General features: G+C 36.3%; 1 protein-coding gene across 1 annotated transcript; it reads right to left on the bottom strand.

Annotated features, from left to right (window-relative positions):
* Positions 1-11,230: 11,230 nt before the first annotated feature.
* LOC106843497 (olfactory receptor 12D1-like) lies at positions 11,231-12,157 on the bottom strand. Its single transcript, XM_014860531.3, has one exon. The coding sequence runs from the start codon at positions 12,155-12,157 to the stop codon at positions 11,231-11,233; it is 927 nt and encodes a 308-aa protein (XP_014716017.1).
* Between the last annotated feature and the right edge of the window lie 573 nt (positions 12,158-12,730).

The raw sequence follows: 12,730 nt of genomic DNA on the forward strand, positions 1-12,730 counted from the left end.
TTGTTTTTATCTTCTACTTATGAGTGAGTACATATGGTATTTGAATTTCTCCCTCTGACTTATATCACTTAGCATAATACCCTCAAGGTCCATTCATGTTGTCATAAATGGCTGGATTTCATAATTTCTTATGGCTGATCAGTATTCCATTTTGTATATGTACCACATCTTCTTTATTCATTTGTCTCTCGATGGGCACCTGGATTTCTTCCAAATCTTGGCTATTGTGAATAATGCTGTGATGAACATAGCAGTGCATGTATCTTTATGCATTTTAGTTTTCAATTTTTTGGGTAAATACCAAGCTGTGGAATAGCTATATCATATAGTAGATCTATTCGTAATTTTTTGAGGAAACTCTGTACTGTTTTCCATAGTGGCTGCACCAGTTTGCATGCCCACCAGCAGTGTATGAGCGTTCCCTTCTCTCCACATCCTCTCCCACACTGGTGTCCTGTCTTGTTAGTTACAGCCATTGTGACAGGACTGAGGTGATAACTTATTGTAGTTTTGATTTGCATTTCCCGGATAGTTAATGATAGTGAACATTTTTTCATGTGCCTTTTGGCCATCCGTATATTTTCTTTGGAGAAATATCTGCTCAGGTCTTTTGCCCATTTTTTAATAGGGTTGTGGGTTTTTTTGTTGTTGAGATGTCTGAGTTCCTTATCTGATATATGGTTTGCAAATATCTTCTCCCAATTGTTAGGTTGTCTTTTCATTTTGTTGATGGTTTCTTTTGCTGTGCAGAAGCTTTTTAGTTTGATGTAGTCCCACTTGTTTATTTTTTCTATTGTTTCCCTTGCTTGGTCAGACATGGTATTTGAAAAAGTGCTGCTAAGACCAGTGTCAAAGAGCGTACTGCCTATGTTTTCTTCTAGAATTTTCATGGTTTCGGGTCTTACATTCAAGTCTTTTTTTAGTTTATTTTGGTGAATGGTGAAAAAGAATGGTCAATTTTCAATCTTTTACATGTGGCTGTCCAGTTTTCCCAGCACCATTTGTTGAAGAGACTTTCTTTTCTCCATTGTAGGCCCTCAGCTCCTTTGTCGAAGATTAGCTGTCCATAGATGTGTAGTTTTATTTCTGGGCTTTCAATTCTGTTCCATTGATCTGTGCACCTGTTTTTGTACCAGTACCGTGCTGTTTTTTTTGTTTTGTTTTGTTTTGTTTTTTTTGGAGGAAGATTAGCCCTCAGCTAACTACTGCCAGTCCTCCTCTTTTTGCTGAGGAAGCCTGGCTCTGAGCTAACATCCGTGCCCATCTTCCTCTAGTTTATCCGTGGGACGCCTACCACAGCATGGCTGCCAAACAGTGCCATGTCCGCACCCGGGATCCGAACCAGCGAACCCCGGGCCGCCGAGAAGCGGAACGTGCGAACTTAACCGCTGCGCCACCGGGCCGGCCCCCAGTGCCGTGCTGTTTTGATTTAAAAAAATTTTTTTTAAAGTTTAAAAAAAATTTTAAATTTTTGACTCCCTTCACCCATTTTCTCACACTCCACCACTACCTCTGGCAACCAACAATGTATTCTCCATATCTATGAGCTAAGTTTTTCTCTTTTTGTTTTTGATTCTTTGTATTAGAGATGTCATATGATGTTTGTCTTTCTCTGTCTGACTTTTTTTACTTAGTATAGTCCCCTCAAGGTCCATGGATGTTGACACAAATGGCAAGATGTTATCCTTTTTTATGGCTGAAAAATACTCCATTGTATATGTACACCACAATTTCTCATCTGTTCATTAATCAGTGGACACTTAGAATGCTTCCATATCTTGTCTATTGTAAATAATGCTGTAATGAACATGGGGGTGCACATATGTGGGGTTTTTTTGAGGAAGATTAGCCCTTAGCTAACATCTGCTGCCAATCCTCCTCTCTTTTGCTGAGGAAGACTGGCCCTGAGCTAACATCTGTGCCCTTCTTCCTCTACTTTATATGTGGGATGTGTGAAACAGCATGGCTTGATGAGTGGTGCATAGATCTGCACCCGGGATCCAAACCGATGAACCCTGCGCCAATGAAGTGGAACATGCAAACTTAACCACTGTGCCACTGGGCCGGCCCTGCACATATGTTTTTGAGTTAGTGATTTTGTTTTCTTCAAATAAATCCAAGAAATGGAATTGCTGGATCATAGGGTAGTTTTATTTTTAATTTTTCAAGCAACTCCATACTGTTTTCCATAGTGGCTGAAACAATTTACATTCCCACCAACAGTGCAGGCTCCCTTTTCTCCACATCCTCACCAACACTTTTCATTTCTTGTCTTTTTGATAATAGCCATTTTAAGAGGTGTGAGGTGATATCTCATTGTGGTTTTGATTTAAATTTCCCTGATAATTAATAATGTTGAACATCTTTTCATGTACCCATTGACTATATGTGTAATTTTTTCAGAAAATTGTCTTTCAGATCTTCTGCCCATTTTTTAATCAGATTTTTTCCTTGCTATTGAGTTGTATGAGTTCTTTATATATTTTGGATATTAACCCCTTAATAGATATATGATTTAAAAATATTTTATTCCATTCATTAGGTTATCTTTTAATTTTGTTGATAATTTTCTTTGCTATGCAGAAGCTTTTTAGTTTGAGGTAGTCTCACTTGTTTATTATGCTTTTCTTGCTTTTGTTTTTGGTGCTGGATTTAAAAAGTCATCATCAGGACATATTAAGGAGCTTATTGCCCATGTTTTCTTCTAGGAATTTTATGATTTCAGATCTTATGTTGAAGTCTTTAATCAATTTTGGGTTATTTTTTGTGTATGGTGTAAAAGAGTGGTTCAGTGTCATTCTTTTGCATATCGTTGTCCATTTTTCCCAACACCATTTATTGAAGAGACTCTCTTTTCCCCGTTGTATAGTCTTGGCCCCTTTGTCATAAATGAATTGATTGTATACAGGTGGGTTTATTTCTGGGGTCTGTATTTTGTTTCAATGATCTATGTGTCTGTTTTTTTGATAATATCCTACTGTTTTAATTACTATAGCTTTGTAATATAGCTTGAAATCAGTAAGTGTGATGCCTCCAGCTTAGTTCTTCTTTCTCAATCTTGCTTTGACTATTCAGGGTCTTTGTGGTTTTGTACAAATTCTAGGATTGTATCTTCCATTTCTATGAAAAATGTCACTGGAATTTTTATACAGTGATTGAATGGACTCTACAGATTACTTTGGGTAGTATGGGCGTTTTAACAATATAAAATCTTCCAATCCATGGGCATGAAATGTCTTTCAATTTTTTTGTGTCTTCTTCAATTTCTTTCATCAATGTCTTGTAGTTTTCAGTCTCCAGGTCTTTCACCACTTTGGTTAAATGAATTCCTAGGTTTTCTATTCTTTTTGATGCAATTGTAAATAAGATTATTTTTAAATTTTTCTTTCTGATAGTTTGTTATCTCTGTATAGGAATTCATTGGATTTTTGTGTACTGATTTTGTATCCTGAAACTTTACTGAACTCGTTTATTAATTCTAACAATTTTTCATAGTATCTTTGGGGGTTTTCAAAGTATAATATTATATCATCTGCAAATAGTGACAGTTTTACTAGTTCCTTTCTGGTTTGGATGCCTTTTATTTCTTTTTCTTGCCTAATTGCTCTAGCAAGGACTTTCAGTACTGTATTGAATAGAAGTGGTGAGCATGGCATCCTTGTCTTGTTCCTGCTCTTAGAGAAAAAGCTCTCAGCTTTACTGTTAAGTATGATGTTAGCTGTGGGTTTGTCATATATGGCTTTTATTATATTGAGGTGCTTCCCATTATACTTGCTTTGTTGAGAGTTTTTATCATAAATGGATGTTGAAGTTTGTCAAATGCTTCTTCTGCATCTATTGAGATGAATCATATAATTTTTGTCCTTCATTTTGTTAGTGTGGTATACCACATTGACTGATTTGCAGATTTTGAACCATCCTTGCATCACAGTAAGAAATCTCATTTGGTCATGGTGTACGATCCTTTAAATGTGTTGTTGAATTTGATTTGCTAATATTTTGTTGAGAATTTTTGCATCTATGTTCATCATGCATATTGACTGTTTTGTGTATTTTTAAAAGTTACTTTGTTTTTATTGTAATTGTACCTTCTATCCTATTATTAAAATTTTTATATAATTATTCTTGCTGTAGATAAAATAATTGATTTTCATTTAAAATTGTGTTTTCATATTTGTATGTTGGTCTAGCATCAAAAGACATTACTTAAGATTCTAATTCATTCCATAGTTTGTCCCTTGATCCTATACATGCTTTTAATATTAATAGACTTTATTTTTTAGAGCACTTTCAGGTTGAGAAAAATTGATCAGAAAGTACAGAGTTCCCACATATCTCCTCATCTCTACATGCACAGCCTCTTTCACCATCAATATCACACACTAGTGTGGGACGTTTATTAAAATAAATAAACTAATATTGACACATCATTATTACCAAACTGCATAGCTTCCATTATATTTCATTCTTTGTGTTGTGCATTCTATGGGTTTTGACAAATGTATAATGTCATGCATCCACCAATACAGTTTCATACACAGTAGTTTAACTGATCTAAAAATACTTTGGGCTCAACCTGTTTATCTCTCCCCAAAACCTGTGGCAACCACTGATAAATTTAGTGTCTTTAGTTTTGCCTTTTCTGGAATGTTGTATAGTTGGAATCATACAGTATGTAGACTTTTCAGATTGGCTTCTTTTACTTAGTAATGTGCCTTTAAGTTTTCTCCATGTCTTTTCATGACATGATCTCTTTTTAAATTGTTGAATGGTATTTCATTGTATGTATGTACCAGCTTATTCATCCATTCACTTATTGAAGAATAATGGTTGCTTCCAAGTTTTAGCAATTATAAATCATGCTACTAAAAACATTTGTGTGCTGGTTTTGTGCTGATTTCTGTAAACCTATAGGCTTTTAAAATGTCAATAAAGGTATTCTATGCATAAAATAATATTTTGCCTCTTCCTTTCCACGTATTTCCTTTTTATTTTTCTTGTTTAATTACATTAGCTGAGGCCTTCAATTACAGTAGCAGTGATGTGACAGTAGAAAACTTTTAGTTTTGTTCCTGATCTTAAAGGGATATTTCTAAAGTTCTTCATTGCATATGATGTTGTCTGTAGCTTTGGTAGACAAGGTTTCAGTAAGATTTACAGATATCATTTATTAAGTTTAGGTAGTGTCTTCATATTTCTAGTGCTCTGAGAGTTTTTGTCATAAATAAATATTGAAGTTTATCAAATCTTTTTCTATACATCTACTGATAAAATCATGTAGAGTTTCTGGTCTATTTGAACCTGTGGTAGAAAAAAGGAAAAAATAAAATATTGTTGGCAAGATATTTTGATAACTTGGACTACAACAGAATCCCAAAGAAATAAAAATGGAACACAGTAAATACTACAAAAATTGTCAGAAAATATGTATCATAAATGAATATTATGAGATAAAATAATAGCTAGATTAGCATCTTTAGTATTTTATGTAAAAAAGATTCTGAAATCAACTAAAAATCTTATAATTATTATAGAAATAAAGGGTGGAAAAGAAACCAAAAGAAAAACAAAGACATCATTTAAGAATAACAACAAGCAGTTTTGGAAAATAACTAGGAAAACCTTATATAAATAAAACAGAGTTATTGAAATTAAAAACTTGATGAATACATTAAATTGTTGATTGAACAAATTTAAAAAGAAAAATGATAAGGAAGAATGGAGAACCGAGATAAAAATAAAAAAGCTGACAGACAATAAATAGATTAAGTATATGAAAAATAAAGAAGTATGGAAAATAGTTTGAAAACTTCCCACTGTGTCTGGTAGAAAGGAAGTACAGAAGAAGATAAGGAGAATGGGTTATATTTGAAAAGATGACTGTTGAGAAAGCACAATATAATGTTTCAGAAAAAGACTGCAGCCGCACTGCCTGGATTTGTACTCCATCATTACCTACCACACTCTCAACACTTTAGGCAATTTACTTAACATATCTGTGCCTCTATTTCCTCATGTATAAAATAAATATATAGACTGTTATGAATAAATGAATTAATATGTGTAAAGTACTTAGACTAACATCTGACACCCAAAAGGTACCATATACATTTTTACTAGATAGAGAAAAAACCATAACTCTTCATATTGGAGTGTCACAACGAGTCTCAAGTCAGTGTGGTAGCTAGTCTCAAAACATAATTGTCCAGTGAACAATGCCTCCCAGTTTTGATGCCCTTTTGAGTTCTTTTTCATTGAATCCATGCTGGCACAGTGACTGACTTGACCAATGGAATGCAGCAGAAGTGATGTTCTGGGACTTCTGAGGGTAGATCATAAAAAACTTTGCAACATCTTTGTGGATCTCTTGAAACATTCACACTTGAGATGCTCCTGAGAAACAAGAATGCATTTGCCAAATCAATGGATATATACTATCTACCTAAAATCCTGTTAATTTGTTCTGTCAATGATACCATGTCTGACATGAAGCTGTGGTCAAGACTACTACTTGGTTCAGCTTGGGATAGTCTGTAGTCATTATCCAGGAACCATCTGATCTCTGCAGTGATCTTACAGTCTTTCACTATTTAAGGGAGGTCACTAATCTTGGCTATCCTTCCCAAATATAGTACTGTTGGGGTTTAGTATCCTAGCCTGATGAGGCAGATTCAAAAGCTTCCACTATGCTTTCTGTATAGACCAAAGACCTGACTTAGGATTACTCTACTTTCCAATTATGTCAATCCCAATTATAAATCTAGTGGCTGGGGAATGTCTATTGAAGGTGTCTGCAGTAACAGGTGACTCAGTGTAGCCACACTAACAATTTCTCCATTTATTACCTGGCCTCTGTATGCTCACTTTAACAGAAAGGCCATGATGGTGCTTTGGTTTGGGGAGTATTAATGTCAAGTCAGACTGTGTGTCCAATGGTCCTTTTTTTTCCAATGGTCCCCCTTTCCCAGTATACAGTAATCTGCATAAAAGGAGGTAGTTCCTTTTATGGAATAACCAGGGATATCTTTTCAGTAAATGCTTGGCATAGTGTTGCATGCCAATTATTCCCTGGGGACATGACTACATTTTCAGGGCGATGTGATTTTAATCTTAAAATTAGCTTAGGTCAATGAACTGAGCGGAGAATTGTGACATTTTATTGGAGGAGACCACTCAGTCTCCTGCCCCTCCACTCTTGCCCACTTCTGACTGTAGATGTCAAGCAACATGCTCATTGACTCCTCCTTGATTTTGCCCCTAGGGACACTGTATCGTATTAACAATTTCCACAACTCCCAGTGGATCAAGACGCCTTGGCCACTCGTCTGACTTCACTGTTTGTTATGTCAGTAAATTGCTGAATTCTGGCGGTACAGTCCTACTATCTGTCTTCTATTGCTTTAGAGCCCCTTATTCTGCATTACCTTGACATCCGGCTCTGTTATCACCTCTCCAATCATCAGCTCTGGTCTTCGGAGGAGAGTCACCACTTAGTAATTTTGCTGTTCTTCCATGAAAGGACTCTTAATGGACTTGGTCGCTTGTGTATCTCCTCTAGGCTCTCTCATGAATATAATATTATGGTGGATTATTTGGCCTCACGTGATATGTCCGTCCGAGTATCCCCACCTTCCTTGAGTTTCTTTATTCCTTTCTCTATGAAATACCAGAGCAAATCAGGCATTTCATCATTGATTAGCATGTGCCATTGACTTTTCTAGGCTCCTGAGAGTCAGACTAGCAGCAAGTTTGCCACATCCTCTGTCGTCCATGCCTAAGAATTCAACATGCTCAAGTTAATGCATTTTCGTTTATTGAGTTTTATCTTCCAGTCTCTTGACTAAGCACTTTCAAAATCCAATCTCATGATTATTCCTACTTGCATATGTTGGCTAATATTTGTGACTCCTTTGGGCTCACTCTCTTTTCTCCCTAAACAGCCCCATGACATCTTCAGTTCATTCACACGTAAATTTAACTCTAATTATTGCCTTGGAAGCAAGGAAAGATATACAGTATTGTCTACCAGTAATGAAAGGTAGAAAGGGTACCTGTTGAACCCATGGATTTTGCTAATGAGATTACCAGAAAGAATGGTGAAAGTTTCAGTGGACTTCTTTTAGCTGACTATTATAAAATAGGGAAGAATGAGATGAGCTGAAAAAACAAACCATTCAATTTTCAAGCAAAATAAAAAAAAATAAAGAAACAAGGACCTACTAGACTTGAACAATTAAACTGTATTGCAGTCCTGGTTACTCCAGGAGGCAGAAGGTTCTTGAAGTAAGAAATGGCTTCTTGGCAAAAATTAAAATCCAGGGTGCTGTAAGTAAATTATGAGTTTAGGTAAAGATTTCAAAGATGTGGCTTTATGATCCTTTGTTAAAACCTCAGAGAGATAAAGAGTAAACCTAGTGTAGCTTCTAAAAATCATAAGTTCAGGTCTCCTAGATTCCTATATCAGACCAGAAGGCCCCTAATAATCTTAAGGGCATGCCTTATAGGCACTTTCAATCAGGTGAAAATGTTTCTAGGAATTTTAAGGATGTCTTCCTGCAATAACCCGACTGTCAGCCCTAGCCATAGAGGGGCCACATCATAGAGATTTGTGAGTATGGCATTTGTCTACTGAGTAAACCATGATAAGAATCATAAGACTCTAAAATATTTTAAGGAGAATTTTATTGGCATCATCATTTCAATTTCATTATCTTTGGCTGTAGGGGACAGAGTTAGAAAAATTTCCCCAGGTGGATTTCATAACTGCTATATTCTGTTATGTGCCTCACATTTTCCCTTTTGGAAGGAAATTTTCCACAGTGGTCATTCACTGCCATGTTACCAATATGTATTGAATGTGTGTTGGGAGATAATTTGACTCTTTAGTTCAAAGCTCTTCAGAACAAAAAATCAGACTTAAGGAACCATACCAAACCATACCCATCTGTAATTTGACATGATTTAGATGAAAAGACCTAGACTTTGAACTGATGCTATTATGTGATGAGATTTTAGGATTATTTGGAGGTAGAGTAGGTGTACTTTGTATGTGGGGACAATGAAAATTATTAGTAGTCAGAGTTAGGACTGTGGTGGGTTAAGGAGGTTTGCAAAACCTTTGAAGCTCTTTCCAGTGAGATGTAGGGATTCTTTCCTTTATTTATGAAGCTTAGTTGTCCTGTGACTAGTTTGATCAATAAAATATGGTAAAGTGATGTTAATACTGGTCTTTGAGTTAGTCTTTGAGAAGACTGGTAGCTTTTGCCTTGGTCTGTTGGACCCTATGTACCTGAGGCATCCCTACTGAAGAAACATGTGATAGCTGCATGGAGAAACTGAAGAAAGAGAGAAATAGAGAGAGACTTTATCATCTCCCAGCTATCGCATGCCCAGCTGCTCAAGTCATTCCAGCTGAAGCCTGATACATTATCGAGGAGAATCAATCCTTCTGTGCTGTGTTCTTCCCTACTTCTGACCCACAGAATAATGCAATTTAATTAAATAAGTGTTTTATGCTTCTATGCTTTGGGATGTTAGTGTTTTATGCAGCAATAGCTAACCAGAACACATGTGATCCTCTATAATTCATAGCCTCCATGAATCTTGGATTACACAAAAAAATTATAATGAACAAAAGTGCTGGTCTGAGACAGTTTTGGGTAGAAGATGAATTCTCTACACACATATTCTTTATAAACAGAACTGGATTGATGGACCAAAGAAGGTAGAGTTGGAAGAGAGAAGAAGCATGGTAGTGTATTGAGAACCAAATTGTTTGGCTTTGCAAGAGAGAATGCAGAGACTTTGAACAGTCAATCTTCAAGCTCAAAATATCTTTTCATATTCCTGTCTGTGTCTCTAAATAGCTATAAATGCTGGCACCAGCCATCCTTCTAGGTCCAGAAGCCACTTCTAGGAACTTGGAAAATAAGGAACATAGTACTTTCTGTGTACTAGCTCCAAAAATACCTCAACAATTATGACTTAATAGCTTTTACTTAGTATGAGTTTGGTGACACGTAAGAAAAACAAGGAAAAATTTTGGTGAATTCCTCACATTTCACTAGTATTACATCGTATTACACCACATTACACTCTGTGAAAATAAGTATAGAAACAGGAAACAAAACAAAAAAAATAAGAAGAGTTTTGAAACTCATCATTTTCCATGACCAAGGATTGAGGGGAAAATAACATACTGATGAGCTAGAAAGGGACTGGAATCCTGAGATTTTCTTTTCAATCTGTCTCCTCTTTTTTTCTTTTTACAGATTGGCACCTGAGCTAACAACTGTTGCCAATCTTCTTTTTTTGTTTTTTTCCTTTTTCTCCCCAAATCCCCCCAGTACATAGTTGTATATACATATTTTTTAGTTATGGGTCCTTCTAGTTGTGGCATGTGGGATGCCACTTCAACATGGCCTGATGAGCAGTGTCATGTGTGTGCCCAGGATCTGAACTGGTGAAACACTGGGCCACTGAAGCAGGGTGCGCGAACTTAATCACTTGGCCACAGCGCTGGCCCATCTCCTCTTTTAATAGTATTTTACAGTAATCTTTGACAGTTTATCCAGTTGACTTATAAAACATCTATAGTGATAGAGATTCCAAAATTCTATAGGTAAACACTGGTTATCGTATCTCTGCTAATTAGTGATTACAATATTATTTGTTTTTATTATTTACTTGTCTCTCTGCTTGAAGAAAAAGAAATCATGACGTATTGCCTAAAAATTTCCTTTGCTCATATGTGTTAGCATTTATTTTTTCAATTGAAAAACCATGACCTTATATTCAAATCTTTAATATATATTAGTGTAATAATTTTATTACTAGCATTAAAATATTTTAACTTAGAGTGACCACACAGATTAACAGGTCTAAGTACTATACAACTACCCAGTAAGTGGATAATATGGGCATATTTTGATACCTGATTTCATTCAAGAACACAAAAATACATAACAAATCAGTTGTATCACTGATATTTCAAACCAAATTTAGTATTAGGATTCCATGGATGGTGTCCCATTTCTTCAAGTTTCTCATATATTACCCAGGAATGTGTTGCTTAACACAACTGGTCTGGACTTTCTCATTATTTTTCCTTTATTCAGTTCCCTCTGTTATTCATGTTGGAAATAACTTGAGGAGCAGCACAATTTGACATCTCAAGTTTCTCATTGCCAGTTTATTTATGCCTCAGAAAAATGCTCTAGATTTCTTTAAGTTAGAGCCTCCTTCTAATCACTCTACTCAATGCCCCCTTCACATCCTTGTTCCTCAAAGTATAGATCAGTGGATTTAGTACAGGAGTGACCACACTGTACATAATGGCCATGATCCAGTCCTGGTCCATGGAGCTACCTGAGGCAGGACGAATATAAGTGAAGACTACAGGAGCATATAAGAGAATAACTACCATGAAGTGGGAGGCACAAGTGGACAGTGCTTTGTGAAGCATGCTGCAACAACGGGTCTTGACGAAAAGATAGATGATAATGTAGAAATAAGAGATAAGTGTTAAAAAGAATGGGCCCATGGCAATGGTCCCTGTGACAGTATTGAGCAGCCACTGGTTGAGCTCAGTGTTCCCACAGGCCAACTCCAACAATGGCTTAACATCACAGAAGAAGTGATGTATATGGTTGGAACCACAGAAGTTCAAGCGAGAGGTCATTATGGAGTGCAGCAGGGCATGGGAAAAACCAATGGTCCAGATAGTGATAGCCATCTGGGTACAGAGCTGATGATTCATGATTAGAGGGTAATGAAGTGGTTTACAGATAGCCACAAAGCGGTCAAAGGCCATTACAGCCAACAACATGGCTTCAGTGCTGCCCAGAAAGTGGAAGAAGTGAAGCTGGCTGATGCACCCCAAGAAAGAAATTGCTTTGTGTGTAGAGAGGAAGTTCTCCAGCATCTTTGGCAGTGTCACTGTGGAGTAGCAGATATCTAGACATGACAGATTTCCCAGGAAGAAATACATAGGTGAATGGAGTTTTGGATCAGAGATGACAATCATCAAGATAGCTCCATTCCCAGCCACAATAAGAAAGTAAATTGCCAGGAAAATCACGAAGAGAAAAGGCTGCAGTATCTGGATGTCTGTTAATCCCAGGAGGAGAAATTCAGCGACTGAGGTTTGATTCAGCATCACTTAAAAGAAAAGACAAAATAATGTATGGAATGGTGTCTCTGATGGGAATCAGAGTCCTTTCAGTCTAGCAGTTTTCCTCCTAGACAACAATATTGTGAGAGAAAGCATTATTGTTTCACATAGCACAAACCTCAGAGGTTTTAGGTTATTTGGACCATTAGACTATTAAAAATTAAAGTTACCTGTTGGTTAAAGACTGTGACCCAACCATGTTTTTCGTTATTAAGTTTATCATTGGTATTTTTTACTTCCAGGGATTCAAAGCATGTTGCCAGCCTACGATGTTCTCTGACTATGAACCTCTACCTTCTGGTACAGCTTCCCTTTCATCTTCCAAAGTCAGCTCCAACAGGGGGAAATTTTTAAATACTCTCCCACATTGTTATCTCTTGACCTAGTAAGAAATCACCTAAATGGTTTTTAGTTAAGATAAATAGACAAAGAGAGAATAATAGGAACTGTAAGGAAATCTGTTAGAGATATAGGCATGGAGTGCTTTCTATAGAAGGGGAATCATTCAAAGTTTGGATAATCCCTAAGAGGAGAAGAAAAAGATTTGAGATGACCAGC

This window comes from Equus asinus, chromosome 8 (genome assembly GCF_041296235.1).
Source record: "Equus asinus isolate D_3611 breed Donkey chromosome 8, EquAss-T2T_v2, whole genome shotgun sequence".
NCBI classification, from domain to species: domain Eukaryota; kingdom Metazoa; phylum Chordata; class Mammalia; order Perissodactyla; family Equidae; genus Equus; species Equus asinus.

What these genes read in the sequence shown, in the direction of transcription:
- LOC106843497 (XM_014860531.3), bottom strand. Translation starts at nt 12,157, where the DNA reads ATGCTGAATCAAACCTCAGTCGCTGAATTTCTCCTCCTGGGATTAACA.